Source organism: Odocoileus virginianus, chromosome 9, assembly GCF_023699985.2.
Source record: "Odocoileus virginianus isolate 20LAN1187 ecotype Illinois chromosome 9, Ovbor_1.2, whole genome shotgun sequence".
NCBI lineage: Eukaryota > Metazoa > Chordata > Mammalia > Artiodactyla > Cervidae > Odocoileus > Odocoileus virginianus.
In genome coordinates this window covers 57,114,380-57,129,928 of record NC_069682.1, presented here as the reverse complement: position 1 = coordinate 57,129,928, position 15,549 = coordinate 57,114,380, and the positions used below count along the sequence as shown (strand labels likewise).

The 15,549-nt window shown below is 47.7% G+C and overlaps 1 protein-coding gene across 2 annotated transcripts in view; it reads right to left on the bottom strand.

Annotated features, from left to right (window-relative positions):
• Positions 1–15,549, bottom strand: part of TTLL9 (tubulin tyrosine ligase like 9) — a 47,463-nt gene that overhangs the window by 6,849 nt on the left and 25,065 nt on the right. For both annotated transcript variants that reach the window (XM_070472503.1, XM_020916011.2), the window contains exons 6-13: positions 14,459–14,527; positions 13,728–13,802; positions 12,502–12,592; positions 11,416–11,456; positions 10,484–10,571; positions 4,104–4,162; positions 3,145–3,341; positions 988–1,101 (exon numbers count right to left, since the gene is read on the bottom strand). In XM_070472503.1, coding sequence (XP_070328604.1) covers positions 988–1,101; positions 3,145–3,341; positions 4,104–4,162; positions 10,484–10,571; positions 11,416–11,456; positions 12,502–12,592; positions 13,728–13,802; positions 14,459–14,527 — 734 coding nt within the window. The remainder of the gene's footprint in view (positions 1–987; positions 1,102–3,144; positions 3,342–4,103; positions 4,163–10,483; positions 10,572–11,415; positions 11,457–12,501; positions 12,593–13,727; positions 13,803–14,458; positions 14,528–15,549) is intronic.

Below are 15,549 nucleotides of genomic sequence, written 5' to 3'. Positions count from 1 at the left end.
AGTTGGCCCCAGTAACGTGCTTTCCAGTTTAAAGTCTGCTGTCCTTCCCAGACCAGACTCCATGAAGGCAGGGACTAGGCTTGTCACGTCCTATATTTACTGTGTCCCCAGTGTTTAGCACAAGGCCTGGCACATAGGAGGGCCTCAAATGATTGTTGAAAGAATAAGTGATGATGGATAGGGGCAGTGGACACCTGCGGTTCTTCCTGCTCAGCATCCATTTCACTTCTTTCAGCCTTTGGGTACCTGGGTTTTCCTTTTTGAAAACCAGGCCTCACTCTGTCACTCTCATGGTTCAAGTGGGGTTGACCCCAACCCCTGGGAGTGGGCACAAGCACTAGACTTGGTCAGTCAGAGTCCCAGTGATTGATTCAGGGATGGGCATGTGACTCAGCCCTCAAACTTTTGCTGGAATAACTGGGGAGAAACTAACACAGAGGAAAGAGATGAGAGAGAGGAAAGTGAGAACAGACAAACCAGCCAGCGCTGTCTGAGCCATTCCTGCAGTCAAACCCTGGATCTTTCTATTATATACACATCGTTATATCAATAAATAGCCTCTTATTGAGTACTTACTGTGAGTTAGACATGCTACAATAAATTACCTTGGTAAATTAATCTAACAACCCTGAGAGTTAGATATGAAATCTCCCATTTTACAGATGAGGACACTGAGGTTCAGAGAGGAGAAGTGACTGGGTCAGCGTCTCACAGTCAGGAAAGGTTGAGGAAATCCTGCGGGTCTATGTCTCAGAAAGCTGTAGTTGACCTTGCTCTGCTGGGTCAGGGCCAAGTCCTTGGGCCAGGACCCGATCCTGTGTGAACATCGCAGTTTCCCCATCTGTGGAATGCTGGGGCAGGGGAGGGTGGAGGGGCCAGAGACATCTCTGAGGTCCTCTCAAGTTCCAGGGTTCCAAGTTCTCTCTCCTCGGTGGGAGCCCTGATGGTGAGGTACAGGGTTGCGTGAGCGAGGCTGCCCTCCCTCACCTGGCCTCCATGTCCACAACGTGCAGGGTGTCTTCCAGGAGGCAGGTCTTGAGCTCATAGTCCTCCTGGCTGCTGGCTGTCAGTGATGGGGACGCATTGACCTCCAGGAGCCACCTGGGGAGGGAAGGGAATAGAAAATGTTAAGGTTGCCTGGCCCCTGGAATTTCACAAGACTAGATGAGGTGCCTGGGCCCCACCCTCGATTCAACCAGGGCTGCTGTCTCTACATTTCCATCTGAAGAAAGTTTTCAGGGACTAAAACTTTCGAATAAACAACTGTCACACACTTGAAACCCCCGCAGAGTCCAGGTGGTGACTTAAATGAAGCAAGCTGGTGGGGGTAAGAACAATTTTGTGCCCTCATGCTTATTACTCCTTTGGCTTCTTTCAGAAGAGCTGGAGTATGAGAGAAACTTTCCTAGTGAACATTTGTCTATAAATGGTAACCAGGGGTCTTCCCTCGTGGTCCAGTGGTTAAGAATCCACCTTCTAATGCAGGGGACATGGGTTCAGTCCCTAGTGGGGGAATTAAGATCCCACGTGCATTCTTAATACCTTTTTTCAAACACTGATATTTGGAATTTCCAAAGTTTGTAGCTGTGTATTTTTGTCTAGTACTAAAAGTTTAAAAATGTGTATTATCTGTAAAAACTTGATGTTGAAAAATATGTTAAAACATTACTGGCCAATTAAAAAAACAAGATCCCACATGCATGGGGGCAGCTAGCCTGTACGCTGCAATGAAGCGCAGATGCAGCCAAATAAGTCAATAAAAGTATCAAATGAAAGATGGCTTTTAAAGGACAGGGGGTGGCAAGTGGCAGGGAGGGGCAGGCCTGTGGTGGACTGGGAAGAGCATCCCACCTCTGAAGGGGTGGCCGTGGTAGCTCAAGCAGAGTGTTGCGCTGTGAGCTTGTGAACCCAGAATTCTAAGACCCTCTGACTCTTCCAAAACATCCCGATGTTTGTGCAAACATCTTCCAGTTATGGGAGATGGTCGATGAAAATCAACCCAATGGGGAGGTGGGAGGGGGGACTGGGATGGGGAATACATGTAAATCCATGGCTAATTCATTTCAATGTATGACAAAAACTACTGTAATGATGTAAAGTAATTAGCCTCCAACTAATAAAAATAAATGGAAAAAAATAAATAAATTTTAAAAAATAAATAAAAAAAAAAAGAAAAGAAAATCAACCCAATGAAAAAACTCTCTGAAGGTCAGAGTGTCTGCAAGCCAAAAGCAGCCCAAGGGCTTCCAGCCTGTGACCTCTGGTTTTCTGCAACCCTGTTAGTTGACAGACAGGAATCTGGGGCACAGAGGGGAGCAGGCTCAGCCAGCAGGTCAGTGAGAGACTGGGGCCCCCTTTCCCTATCTTCTGCCTCCTCCCAAGCTCATTTTCCCCATTGGTGTCCACATTAATGCCTAGAGCACAGCTTGCATCCCAGAGGGCAAAGGAGAGAGACCTGCTGGTGCCTGGCCCTGGTCTCTCTTGAACTTGGGCCTGACTTAGGTCTTGCTCTAGGGCTCCTACTCCTGGCTCAGAAAGGCCCCCAAGAGCGATACGGTGACCCTAGGGAGGGGGCTGGGTCCAGGAGCCATAGTGCTGGTGGAAGCTGCTCAGTCCAGGAACATGGACTCTGGGCCCAGCTCAGCCCTGGACTTACTGCATGATCTCAAGCTGCCTGGACAATCCCACTGGGTTTCTGTGCCCTGTTGTATCACCCGAGGGCCATCAGTGTGTTCCCTGATAGCTCGGGTGTTCAGCCTCCTCGTGAGCACTGCAGGAAGGCACAAAGTTCTGGGAATTGACTTGGCAACAGTACGCCCTTGCCCGGCCCTTTGCATCCTCAAAGCACCGGGATTCACAGAGAGGAAGTTTCTTGCCTGATGGGAGGGGAGGATCGCTGACTCAGCAGATGCTTGGGAAAGACCACAGTGTCGGGCCTGGGGTTCATTTCTTCCTCATAACATTCCTCTATGCACAGTGACCATTTTACAGACAGGCAAGCCAAGGCTCAGAGGAGGGAAGCATGCCCAGCTAGGAAGTGGCAGAGCTGAGCTCAAACCCAGGCAGCCTGGGTGCAGAGTGTGTAACACATCCCCCCTCCCCTGCAACCCCCACGCTCTCCAGGCCACCAGCCCATCCACTTACGGCTTGAGGTCCTGGTCTATGAGGATGTCATAGCCGTACAGCTCAAAGCAGTGCTTGTCGCTGATGATCACCTTCTGCACGCTCTGCAGGCTTTTGATGAAGATGTTGTCCATGTCGCTGAAAAGCGTCTCTACTGCCTCGGGCCCATGCTTGGATGCCAGGTACTGCCGGAAGCGCTGCAGCATCCACTTGCAGCCCTGAGCCCCGCCACCAGGTTGGGAGAGGAAACTTCAATCAGCTCAGACCTGGCCAACCAGGACGGCCATTCGCCATCAGCACAGACCCTAGTCTTGGACAAGGGGAGCCCAGCCCTGAGTCCTGTGATGAGCAGAACCCTTACAGGGCGGAGACTCTGCACTCCCAAGGAGGTATGGCCCACCCAGATCCTGGGCCTCTCTTTCTAGACCACCGCCTGCTATCTGCTACCCCAGAAGTCTCTGCCCAAATGCCCTGCACCGGCCTCTTCCCTGGGCCTGCCCTTTGAGGACAGATTGCACTGACCATGTGGGTACCCCAAGACCCAGGGAGTCACCCACAGCTTGCTGTTTTGGGTGTGTGTGTGTTTGCAGGAGGCCCCCACAGGGTGGTGGAGAACTGGGGACCAGCTCTTCCTGTGCACTTCTGTTCTGGCTCTTAACTCTGAGACGTCTGTGTGCGCTAAATATGAGCCTGGTCTTCTGGCAGGTTATTAGGTAGGTAGGTAGGTAGTAGATAGATAGATAATATATCTGTCAAGGTAGGACGACACAACACATATTGTTACAGGGCATACTGGTTTGATTTGTAACTCTTAAACATTTAAACACCTGATCTGTGGGCCTCCATGTATATGCTTACCCTGGGCCCTGAAAACAGGCAGTGACCTGACCTCTCTGGAGAACTCTCCTGGGCTCTCCCTCCTCACCACCCCAGCCCAGTCCCAGAGGCCATATCCGAGGGCAGAAGCCCAGCTTCCTCACCTTCTTCGGGTGGTAGTCGGGAGATGTCTTTTGCACGGCGACATTGGTGAGGTGAACGTCTGGCAGAGGTCAAGGGCCAGTGTGGATAAGAAGGGTAGCCCCCAGGGACCAAACTAGACCCTTGCTTGGGAATCTCTGAGGGAAGGTTACCAAACAGTCCAGAGCTCAGGTGTGTGGGTTTTGGAGTCAGATGGACTCGGGTCCACATCATGCCTGCATCTATCTTTACTGGCTGTGGGCTCCTGAGCAAGTCACATACCCTCTCTGAGCCTGTTTCCCCCCTTATTAAATGCCGGCGCCTAGTAGTATGTTGACCTTCCAGGGTTATCTAAAAGATCAGATAAGATGCTGTGTAGAAGCACCTCTTACAGTGCTGGCATGGCTGATATTATTAGATTAGGATTGTCCCACTCTAGAGGAGAGAACCCTTTCTAACGAGTAGAGACACCAAATACAGAACAGCCTTCTCAGGATGTTCTGAGCTCTCTGTCACTAGAGAGGTTCAGACTGGGTGGCTACTTTGTAGGAATATTGGAGAAATGACCCAGCATTGGGGTGGGGTCAAGATGGCCGCCTTTGAAGTCCCAAACCTGAGAGTCTGCCTCTTGGTGTCGTCACCATCACCGGTATCGTCACCACCGGTAACATCAGCAACATTTCAAAGCTTATAGAGCATGTTCACACACATCATCTCTTTTCCCCAAATCACTCCCATCTCACAGAAAGGCTAGAGAGACAGCCACTCAGCATACCCCATCCTCCCCCACATAGCTAAGTAGGATGGAATCCAAAACCTCAGGAAGAGGCAAGACATAACCTTCTCCTGGACTTGTTGGTAAAACAGGCGGAGTCCCAGGACCAGGACCCTTTGCTGCAGTGCTTGCACCTGGACAAATATCTCCTCCTCAAGCAAAAATACAAAGAAACTATAAGGGACTAAAAAGAACTACGTGCATGTGCAACTGGGGAAAATTATGGACAACAAGATACAAAGAGACCAAACAGCCCTGCTTCCACCTCTGAAGGGTGGGGAGCAAAAGCAGGAAGTCAGGAGCAAAAGCAGAGTACTCCACACAGCACCACCAAAGGGGTGGGCAAACCACCTAAGCCAAGCTTCCAGCTCGACCCCTGGACACACCCCTACCCTCACCCCATATAAATAACCAATTCCCCACACCTCGGTGAGCCCAGCTAGCAAGGGAACCTGTTATTTGTTCTTGTTCCCTTCTGCTGCAGCAGGGACCCCAATAAAACCTTCCTGTATTTCTCACCTCTGATCAATTTCTATTGATTGAGGTGGCCGAGAACCCTGGTCGGTAACATTGGACCGTTCACAGATGAGGAGGTAGAGCCTCCAGGTCACTGATCCAAGTCTGACTCCCCTAACACATACGTTTCTCCACATCTGTGGCACATCTGGCAGGACTGCAGCCTCTCCAGAGGAGGTGGGTATCCTCTCTAGCACCATTTTCCTAGAATGTCTTCTTTATAGCTCTTCAAAGACTTTTTGGTCATACTTGTCTGAGAGTTTTTGTCTCAGACTTGTCTGCCTTAATTTCAAGGTAGACTTGTCTAAGGCAGACTTGTCTGCCTTAATTTCAAAAGAATAAGCATATAACAAACCACTAAATAAGAAGAGAACCCTTACATTTTTGGTCAATTGATTTTCAAAAAGAGCACCAAGGCAATTAAGTGAGGGCAAGCATCATCTTGGGCTTCCCTAGTAGCTCAGTTGGTAAAGAATCCACCTGCAATGCAGGAGAACCCAGTTCTATTCCTGGGTTGGTAAGATCCCCTGGAGAAGGGAAAGGCTACCCACTTCAGTATTCTGGCCTGGAAGACCCCATGGACTGTATAGTCCGTGGGGTTGCAAAGAGTTAGACATGACTGAGCAACGTTCACTTCACTTCACTTCTCTTCAAGCATTATCTTTCCAACAAATGGGGTGAGGATGCCTGGATATCAGTGTGTTAAAGAGTGAAATTACCATACTACAGGCAAAAATTAACTCCAAACAGACCACACACCTAAATATAAGAACCAAAATGATAAAACTCTTAGAATAAAATTTAAGAATAAATCACTGTGACTTTGGGTTAGGCAGAGCTTCTTAGATGGGACAGCAAAAACACAGATGACAAAAGAAAAAGTAGATAAATTGGGCTTTATCAAAATTAGAAAATTTTATGTTTCAAAGGACACTATAAAGAAAGTGAAGTGCACAGAGGATTTTTAGGGCAGTGGACATACTCTGTATAATACAATAATGATGGACACACGCCATTATACATTTGTCCAAACCCACAGAATGTACAACCTTAATATAAACTATGGACATGGGGTCATTGTGATGTATCAACACAGGGTCATCAATTCTAGCAAATGTAGCACTCTGGTGAGTGGTGTTGATAATGGGGAGGTGGTGCACATGTGGGGGCAGGCGGTCTATGGGGAATCTCTACCTTCCTCTCAATTTTGCAGTGAAGCTAAAACTGCTCTGAAAAATAGTCCTTAAAAGAAAGATGACAACCCACAGAATGGGGGGAAATATTTGTAAATCATGTATCTGATAAGGGAGCAGTACTGAAAATACATCTAGAAACTTACAGCTCAACAATCACAGAGACAATCCAATGAGAAACTACGCAAAGACTCTGAGTAGAAGTTTTTGCAAAGATTTGCAAATGGCCCAGAAGCTCACCAATAACATTATTAGTCATCAAAGAAATGCACATCAAAACCACTTCACATCCACTAGGGTGGTTATAATTAAAAAGGACAGATAATAACAAGTGTTGGTGAGGATGTGGAGCAATTGGAACCCTCCTGCCATGCTGGTGGGAATGTAAAATTGTGCAATGCTTTTGGAAAATAGTCTAATAGTTGTTCAAAAAGTTAAATACAGAATTACCATGTGACTAGCAACTCAACACCTAGTATATGCCCAAGAGAAATAAAAACATATGTCCAAACAAAAACTTGTGCAGAAATGTTCACAGAAGTATTATTAACAGCCAAAATGTGGAGGCAAAAGAGACAAAAAAAAACTACTGATACATTGTACAACATGATGAACCTTGAAAACATTAGGCTTAATACAAGAAGTTAAGAGGACTTCTGTTGAAGTCCAGCAGTTAGGACTCCATGCTTCCACTACCTGGGGCTCAGTTCAGTCCCTAGTCAGGGAAGTAAGATCCCACAAGTCATGCAACACAGCCAAAAAAAAAAAAAAAAAAGTAAGATACAAAAGGCTACATATTTTATGAATCTGTTTACATGAAATGTCTGGAAAAGACAAATGCATAGAGACAAAAGTGGTTGCATAGGGCTGGAAAGGGGGGTTGTAGGGAAGTGGGAAATGACAGATAATGAGTACTGGGTTTCTTTTGGAGTGAGTGAAAATCACTCAGTCGTGTCCAACTCTTTGCGATCCACGGACTATGGAATTCTCCAGGCCAGAATAATGGAGTGGGTAGCCTTTCCCTTCTCCAGGGGATTGTCCCAACCTAGAGATCAAACCCAGGCCTCCTGCATTGCAGGCGGATTCTTTACCAGCTGAACCATAAGGGAAGCCCAAGAATACTGGAGTGGGTAGCCTATCCCTTCTCTAGGGGATCTTCCCACCCCAGGAATCAAACCAGGCTCTCCTTCATTGCAGGCAGATTCTTTATCAGCTGAGCTATCAGGGAAGCCCTAGAAAAGCTCATTTGAGGGATGGTGAAACTATTCTAAAGTTGATGGTGGTGATGCTTGTGTGAAGATGTAAGAAGTACTGAGTAGTATGATTTAACTGGGTGAACTGTGTGGTATGTGAACATACCGCAATAAAGTTATTACTTAAAAAACGGAAAAAGAGGATGTTCAGGCAAAGTGAGTTACTGGTTTTAAGAGGGGGAAAATTGCTCCCTTTTGTTGGAAGAAGTGCTCACATTTCTTGGCACACTGTTCCTACCCTCAGGAAGGAGAAATCAGGGACTTTCCTAGTTTCTCGGAGCAGAGGCTACAAGGGGAGTGTGGGTCAGCTGATTTCCCAGCCTCCTCTCTCCACAATGGACCTGAAACCAGGTTCTAATGAACCAACGAGCTAAATGGTGAAGAGCAAGCAAACAACTGAAGCAATCCATAAAGAAGCAGAGCTGAGTGAGTAGCTGTGAAATGTTTCAAGGGGAAAATCTTTTCTTAGCTTAGAAACAACAATAGAAATCACAGAGAAAATCAGTGAATATAGTCAACTATGTGAAAAGGAAATCAATCAAACTGAAGAGGCAAAAATGACAAGCAAACACAACTAGAGAAAAGATTTGTGACACAGATGACAGGCTAATGTTCTGTTGCATGAAAATCACACATAAATTGTTAACAATAAAATTTTATGACCCTCATAGATAAACAGATAAAGGATATTAAAACCAAAAAAAAAAAAAACACCAAAAACAAAACTAGTAAAAGGCCATCTGGGAAAGTGCCCAAAGTTTCTAGTACCAAACGATACACAATTTTAAAGGAATGTAAATGGGGGGAAATGCAAATTGGAAGAAATGCAAATTATAAGGCAAAAATCTGCTTCCCCAGCAAATCAGTTACATTTTTTTAAAACCTTTTTATTTGGAAAAGCTCAAAACCCACAGAATACTCGTAAGAATGATATAATGAATGCCCATATACGCTTCACTTAGATGTGACAATTGTTTAGGAAATGTGTTTTGTAACCGGTTTAATTGTCCCCAGTGCTGGGGAGCTGGGGCTAAATGGACCCTGTCAATGGGAGGGTAAAAATATGAGGAAATCTGGAAAACAACCTGGCTGATTCCTTTGACCCAGTAGTTACACCTCTGTGAGGCCATATAAAGGAAAAAATTTTAATATAGTAAAAGATTTATGAAAAAAAAATGTTTCTTTACAGCATTGTCTGTCATAATAGGAAGAAACTGACTACTTCCCAAATGTCTGCAGCCAGTACAATAGGATTAGTAAACCAGCGAGTCTACTCAGTGGAATACTTCGTAGCTATAAGAAAAATACTTAAATAAGGTTCAGTGAAAAAAAGGTTATACTTATCTAGTGGGATTGTTGCAGGAAGGGGGACCCCTCCCAGGGCCCGAAACTGAGCTCTTGACACTTAATTGAATGATGAGATTAAGGCAGAGTGGTGTGACTTGGCTAAAAGCATTAGCTGGATTGCTCAAGCCAGAAGCTCGGCAGTATCACTTGCTACTTCCACCTCTCCCATATGAAGGTAATCTAGTCCTGCTGGTTTATCTCCTAAATATTTATTTCTAGATCATTTACCCCTTTTCCTCTGATGCTCATGTCTAAAAGTCTTAAAAACAATGTTTGCTCTTTTTATTTTGACCAGATGATACACTCACATTGTACAAAAGCCAAAAGTATAAAAATGTATATAAGGAATATCTCCTCCCCCTAACCCCAACACTGTCCCCTCCCATTCATTTCTCCTCCAAGTCAAATTCTGTTTCTAGTTTCTTGTCTATCCTTCTAGAGATGTTTATGCACAGATAAAAATATATACAGAGATATACGTTTTAACATGAATGGGAGCATCCTTTGCACAGAGTTTTACACTTAGTTTTTTTCCAGTTAACAATTCCTCTTGGAGATTATTTCATCAGTACATAAAGCACCTCCCCTGGTTCCTTTTTACCAGCTGGATAGTATTCTGTTGTATAAATGAGCCATTCATTCAGTTATTTCCTATTATTTTTTTTTGCTCTCACAACAGGGCTATGCAGTGGATAACATTTAAACCTCTCTTTTCCTATCCTATATTGTGAGTGTACCTGTAGGATAAATTCCCAGAAGGCAATTGCTGGGTATGTCCATTTGTTTTTTTGAGAGATTTGCCAGATTGCCGCCTAAGCAGTTGTACAGTTGACACTTTACCAGCAATGTATATACTCCCCTAGCCTTGCCAATACAGCATGTTATCAAAATTTTCATATCTGCTAATTTGGTGAAAAAGGCACTGTATTCGAATGAATGAGTGAGTCAGTGACTGGGTACATAAAGGGATGTGAACATTTTCCAAAGGGATGTGAACATTTTCCAAAGGGGCTCAACAAGTCCAATCCTATGAATCGAATCAATGTGAAATGACGATCAAGCAGGGAAGCTTTGGGTGAGTTGCTCTGAGCATAGCAGGGCTGTTTCCCTCAGGTCACTGGGGGATTCCCCCATCCCCTCAAGACTGTAAGTTCCCCGAGGGAAGGGACCAGGGCTGTTTTGTTCACTGCTGTATCTCCTATGCCCTGATGGGAGTTTGACATCTGTGGAATGAATGAGTTATTTCAGGACCAGTCAGAGGACAGGAAGGGCAGGGTGCCTGGAGGATGCTGGGGGCAGGTGGGGGAATCCTAGGATACACTGGTCATCAATGCTGTTCAGTGTGAAGCGGGTGTTCGAGAATCGGGCGAAGCCATCCCGGTACAGCCAGGCCCGCAGCGGGATGTACTATGGGGGAGGTAGGAATGGAGAGAGAGAAAAGGGAAAGAGGATCAATTCCAGCACTTTCACACCTCCTGGCTTTTGCACCTGCTGTTTCCTCCACCTGAAATGCTCTGCCTTCTTTCCCACATCATCTTGCAAGAATCTGCTCAAACATCAGCCTTCTCTGATTCGATCCCCTCCTTCCTGGGGGTAGGAGTAGGGATGGAGAGATGCAGAAGGGAACAAAATTAATGGGCCTTTCCTCTGCTCCACCATCACATGTGACACCCACCAGATGGTGAGTTCCAGGAGGGCAGGGGCCGAGCCTGTCTTAGAGACTCCGATATCCTATGCCCAGCATATTGTACCATGAAAGTTTAAGTGTTTGTCGAATGCATGGGTGGAGGGAGTATAGAAGCTCTTTGGTTAAGAGAGTCGGTTGTCAGGATCCGAATCCCTGCTCTGCCACTCACAGCTGTGTGACCTTGAGCAAGTCGCTCAACCTGTCTGATCTATCTCCTTATCTGTAAAATGAAGCAAACAAAAGAACCTACCTCCCTGGTTAATTAGAAAGACTGAAAGAAAGAAAATCTGCTAAATACTGGGCCTGGTACTTAGTAGGTGCTCAATAAATGTTGGCTGTGGTTACCACGGATGACTGAACGAACAGAGAAGGAAGGCAGAGACGATCCAGATACTGGGGCCTCTGAGATGGAGAAGCTTAGATCCAATGATCACCCCCTGGGCTCTCCCAGGCAGGAAAAACCAGACAGCTCACATGGGTGCCCCCAGAATGGCCTCTGCCCTGTCCCCTGGGCCAGCTGCCCCTCCCCCGCCCCGGAGGAGAGCACCTGTCTCGGTCACTCACCGACATCACCAGCACGTAGACACGCAGGTCAAACTTGCGGCCTGTCAAGCAAGGGGAGAATGAATTGGCATAACGAATACCGATGGTGTGTCCAGCACCAAGCTAGGTTTGGGAGAGATGGCAGTGGACAGGCCGATGTGAATCCCAATAAAACCACAGGAGGTGCCAGGTGCCTGCGGAGCCCAGAGTGGGCGGGGGTCTTCGGGCAGGAGGTGCTGCCTGAACAGAGGCCCAGAGGGGACAAAGGGGGCTTGTCCAAGGGCAGAGTGCAAGGAGACGAGGTCAGTGAGGTCAGCAGGGGCCAGGTCGTGAGCGGTTTTTGGGTCTTGTTCCAGCAACCATGGGAAGCCGCTGAGGGGTGTCTGACCCCTCTGGGGACTGTGTGTGGAGTGGAGCAAAGGGGACCAGAGCTGTGGGCATCAGTGAGGAGGGAGAGGGCAGTGGCCAGACTGGGTATGGAGGTGGCCAGCTAGGAAATTCAAGAGCTACATGGAGGCTTGATGGAGAACCGGATGTGGGAGGAGACGAGAGAGATGTTTCCAGAGTAGTCTCCACCTTCTGGCTTGTGGGGGGACAGTTCTGTCCCCAGGTAGGGAAACTGAGGGGTGAGCCAGATGGTAAGGGGAGGACAAGGCTAGATTTTAGTCTTGTTGGTTTCAAGCTGCTGAGAGATGCTCTCAAGGGGATGTCACAGACTGTGGGACATCAGGGTCTGGGGTATGGGCCAAGGTCTTAGCCGGAGAGAGAAATCTGGGGGTCATGGGATCTGGGTGGTGATTAAAGTCATGAGAGAGGATGGGGGTCACTGGGATAGGGAGGGGCGGAGGAGAGACCCACAAACGTCCCCGAAGAAGGACAATGCCTGAGGAAGTGAGAGGAGGCAAGTGATATTAATGCTATTCCATGGGGCCCCTTCAGAGCACTGGCCCCTCTCAGTCAAGACCCTGCAGGACGGGGCTCCATCTTTGCATCTCATCATGCCTGGTGGCAGGCTGAGCCCATGACTGGCTGCTAATCCAGGCTTGTTGACTGACTAACCGACCGACGATCCTGTAGAAGGGCAGGGAGCAGAGACGGCCATCTCACCTCCTATCAAGTAGGGATTTTCGATGTAACGCTGAGCTACATAGTTCTCCACGGGAATTTCATCTTTCTGGTCATCAGAACTTCTTGTGTCCTAGTTGTAATAATAATTGTTATTAACATTTTGGGGGGAGCATTTCCTGTGTAAGAGGCCTTGTGTTAGGCACTCTACTTTGGGTATATGATCTGATCCTTAAATCAACCCTGTCAGGAAAGTACTAATATTATCACCATTTTACAGATGAGAAACTGAAGCACAGACAGGGGGAGTGACTTGCTTAAGGTCACACAGCTGATGGGTGGTACAGCTGGGAAGTGGTCTCACACAGGCTAGGCCCAGAGCCTGGGCATTTAACAGCCAAATCTGTGCTGTCCAATAGAGCAGCTACCAGTCACATGTGGCTATGTACATTTATATTTAAATTGATTAAAAGGAAATGATATTACATGTGACAGTACAGATGAAACTTGGAGGCATCATGCTAAGTGAAATAAGCCAGACCTAAAAGGACAAATCTTGTCTGATTCCACTTACATGAGGTGAGAGTAGTGAAATTCTTAGAGATAGAAAGTAGGAAGGGGGCTGTCAGGGGTTGGGGGCGGCAGGGCAGAAGAGAGTTAGTGTTTAATGGGTACAAGTTTCAGCTGGGGAAGATGAAAAAGTTCTAGAAATGGAACACAGTTTGCACAAAACTATGAATGTACTTAATGCCATTGAATTGCACACTTAAATAAGGTTAAACTGAAAATTTTTATGTATATTTTACCATAGTCAAAGAGGAAATAAAAGTCCAGCCTTTCAAGTTGCCCTAGCCTCATTTCCAGTGTCCAGATATTAACATGTCACTAGTGGTCAGGACATCAGAGGGCACAAGCGTGCACCATTCCCCCGACTGGAGAAAGTCCCATTGGTGGTGTTGCTGCAGCACCACGCAGGCCTCCAAGGACACTCCTCTCCCTTCTCTTCCTGCTGATTCTTTGCAGCCAGCCCAACTCCGGCCTTTTCACCTCACCATCTGCAAAGCCCTTTCCCACCCATTGTCCCCTTCACGGTAACCCTGTGAGAAAACCGAGGCCCCAGGGCAAATGTTACATGCTTGGTGGTCATCTGGGCCCAAGGGCAGAATTGTCTACACCTATCATCACCCCCTCCCTGAAGATATGCTTCTCCATCAAAGCAGCCAGTTCTTCTCTTTCTGGGGTCCTGGGCCACCCCCACTTATACTCACATGGCTGCCAGAGGGGTTGACAGTGTTTCGGGCCGGCTGGGCCTCCAGGCTGGTGAGCTTCTTCCCAGCGGTGCCCTGACAGTTTCGTGGGAGGAACAGGGACACACAGTGAGGAGGGGCAATTCATTTATTGTTCCCCTGCTGCGAGCCTGCTGGCGCAGTAGGTGCGGGTTGTGACAGCCTGCTCCCGTCACCCAGCCTGCACCATTACCATCTCTCAGGTTCAGAGGGGTTCAGCCCTTTCCCCAAGACCACAGAGCTGCGGAACAGTGGGGACAGGGTTGGGACCAGCATTTCTATTACACCGATTCCTGGACCGAGACAGGCTTGGGCTGGGGGCCAGGGAGAGGGCTGCCGCAGGCTTAGTCCAGGAGCCGGAGGAAGAATTAGCCAAACTCCCCCAGCCAGATGAGTCAGAGGCCCAGGAAAAGAGCGTACTGTTCTCTTAGACACACTAACTCATCCCATCTTCAGTGGGTACTATTACTATCCTGATTTATTGGGGGCATCAACAAGTGAAATAACTTGCCCAAGCTCACACAGCTAGGAAGTGGTAAGGTCAGGATTTGAATCTGGGCAATTTGACTCCAGAGACCCTGCACCCATGGGCAGGCCTGTGGGCAGAGCTCCTTTGCCAGCCCTCCGAGCACTGAGGGTGAGGAGGAGTGGCCCCAGATCCCTGCAAGGGGGCAAAGGAGTGTGTGGGGAGGAAGGGGGAAAGGCAGGCTCACCTTCTTCCAGTCCATGATGTCCTTCAGTCTCCGGAAGAGGAAGATGCCCTTCCCCTGTGACCGGGCTACCTGAGGTGGGGGTGAGGGTAGAAAGATTGGCTCTTAGCTCCATATGGTTCCCTGTGGGCCCTTGGACCTGGGGCCCTTCCCCGGCATTTCTCTGTCTCCAGCTCCCTCGTGGGCCTCCCAGCTGTCCCCAAGGATTGGCCCAGCACAGCCTTAAAGGGGTTGGGACAGAGAAGGTGTTAAGCCAGGCGGGTCGGAGGGAGGGAAGTAGGGAGGAAAGTGAGAGACTTGGTTCACAAAGGCACACAATTGCATGAATAATACAAAGGAGCAGACAATTAAAAAGCCATTTCTAACAGCCCTGGGAACATATCATCCAATTCTTTTTTTGGAAATCAATTTGCCTTCCTAATTAGATTTTGCTTCAGCTAATACTGAAGTCAGTCTGCCTTTACTGAATCCCAGAATGGATAATTCAAAGCTTCAGAGTCTCAGGGTTGGGAACATCTTTTTTTTTGGCGGGGGGGGGGGGGGGGGGGGGGGAGCATCTTTAACATCATGCAGAACAGGAGGCACCAAAGACATTGCTCCCTCTGTGACATCCCTCTACAGGTCACCTGCCTGACCTTGCACATTCACAAAGTCAGGGAGCTCACTACCCTCCCCCACCCCTAGATAGCCCATTCCATGGCAGGATAGCTCTATTAAGCAGTCATCCAAAAGGTACACACGAGGTGTGCTTGGCTTTATGCTTTAGCAATAATCTAGACCTCATGGGCTTTCACAGCTTAGTCTGTGTTGGGCTAAAATTCTGTCTGCCTGGTACTGGCCTCAAGGGCCTCCTGGAACAAATCTGACTCCTAGACCCCAGAAGAGCCTTTTTTAATTATTTGCAGCCATTGAGCAGGTGACCCAGAGTCGTTTTTCTGCAGCATAAATGCACCCAGCCTGTGCAAATTCTCATTTCGCTCTCATCTTCTTGGAGCATGGCCCAGCTGGTTAAAAGCTCTTTATACAATGTGAGATGGACAGAGCTGTCACTGACATGCCTATTCCAGAAGATGTCCTCCTAAGGGAAGAATCCT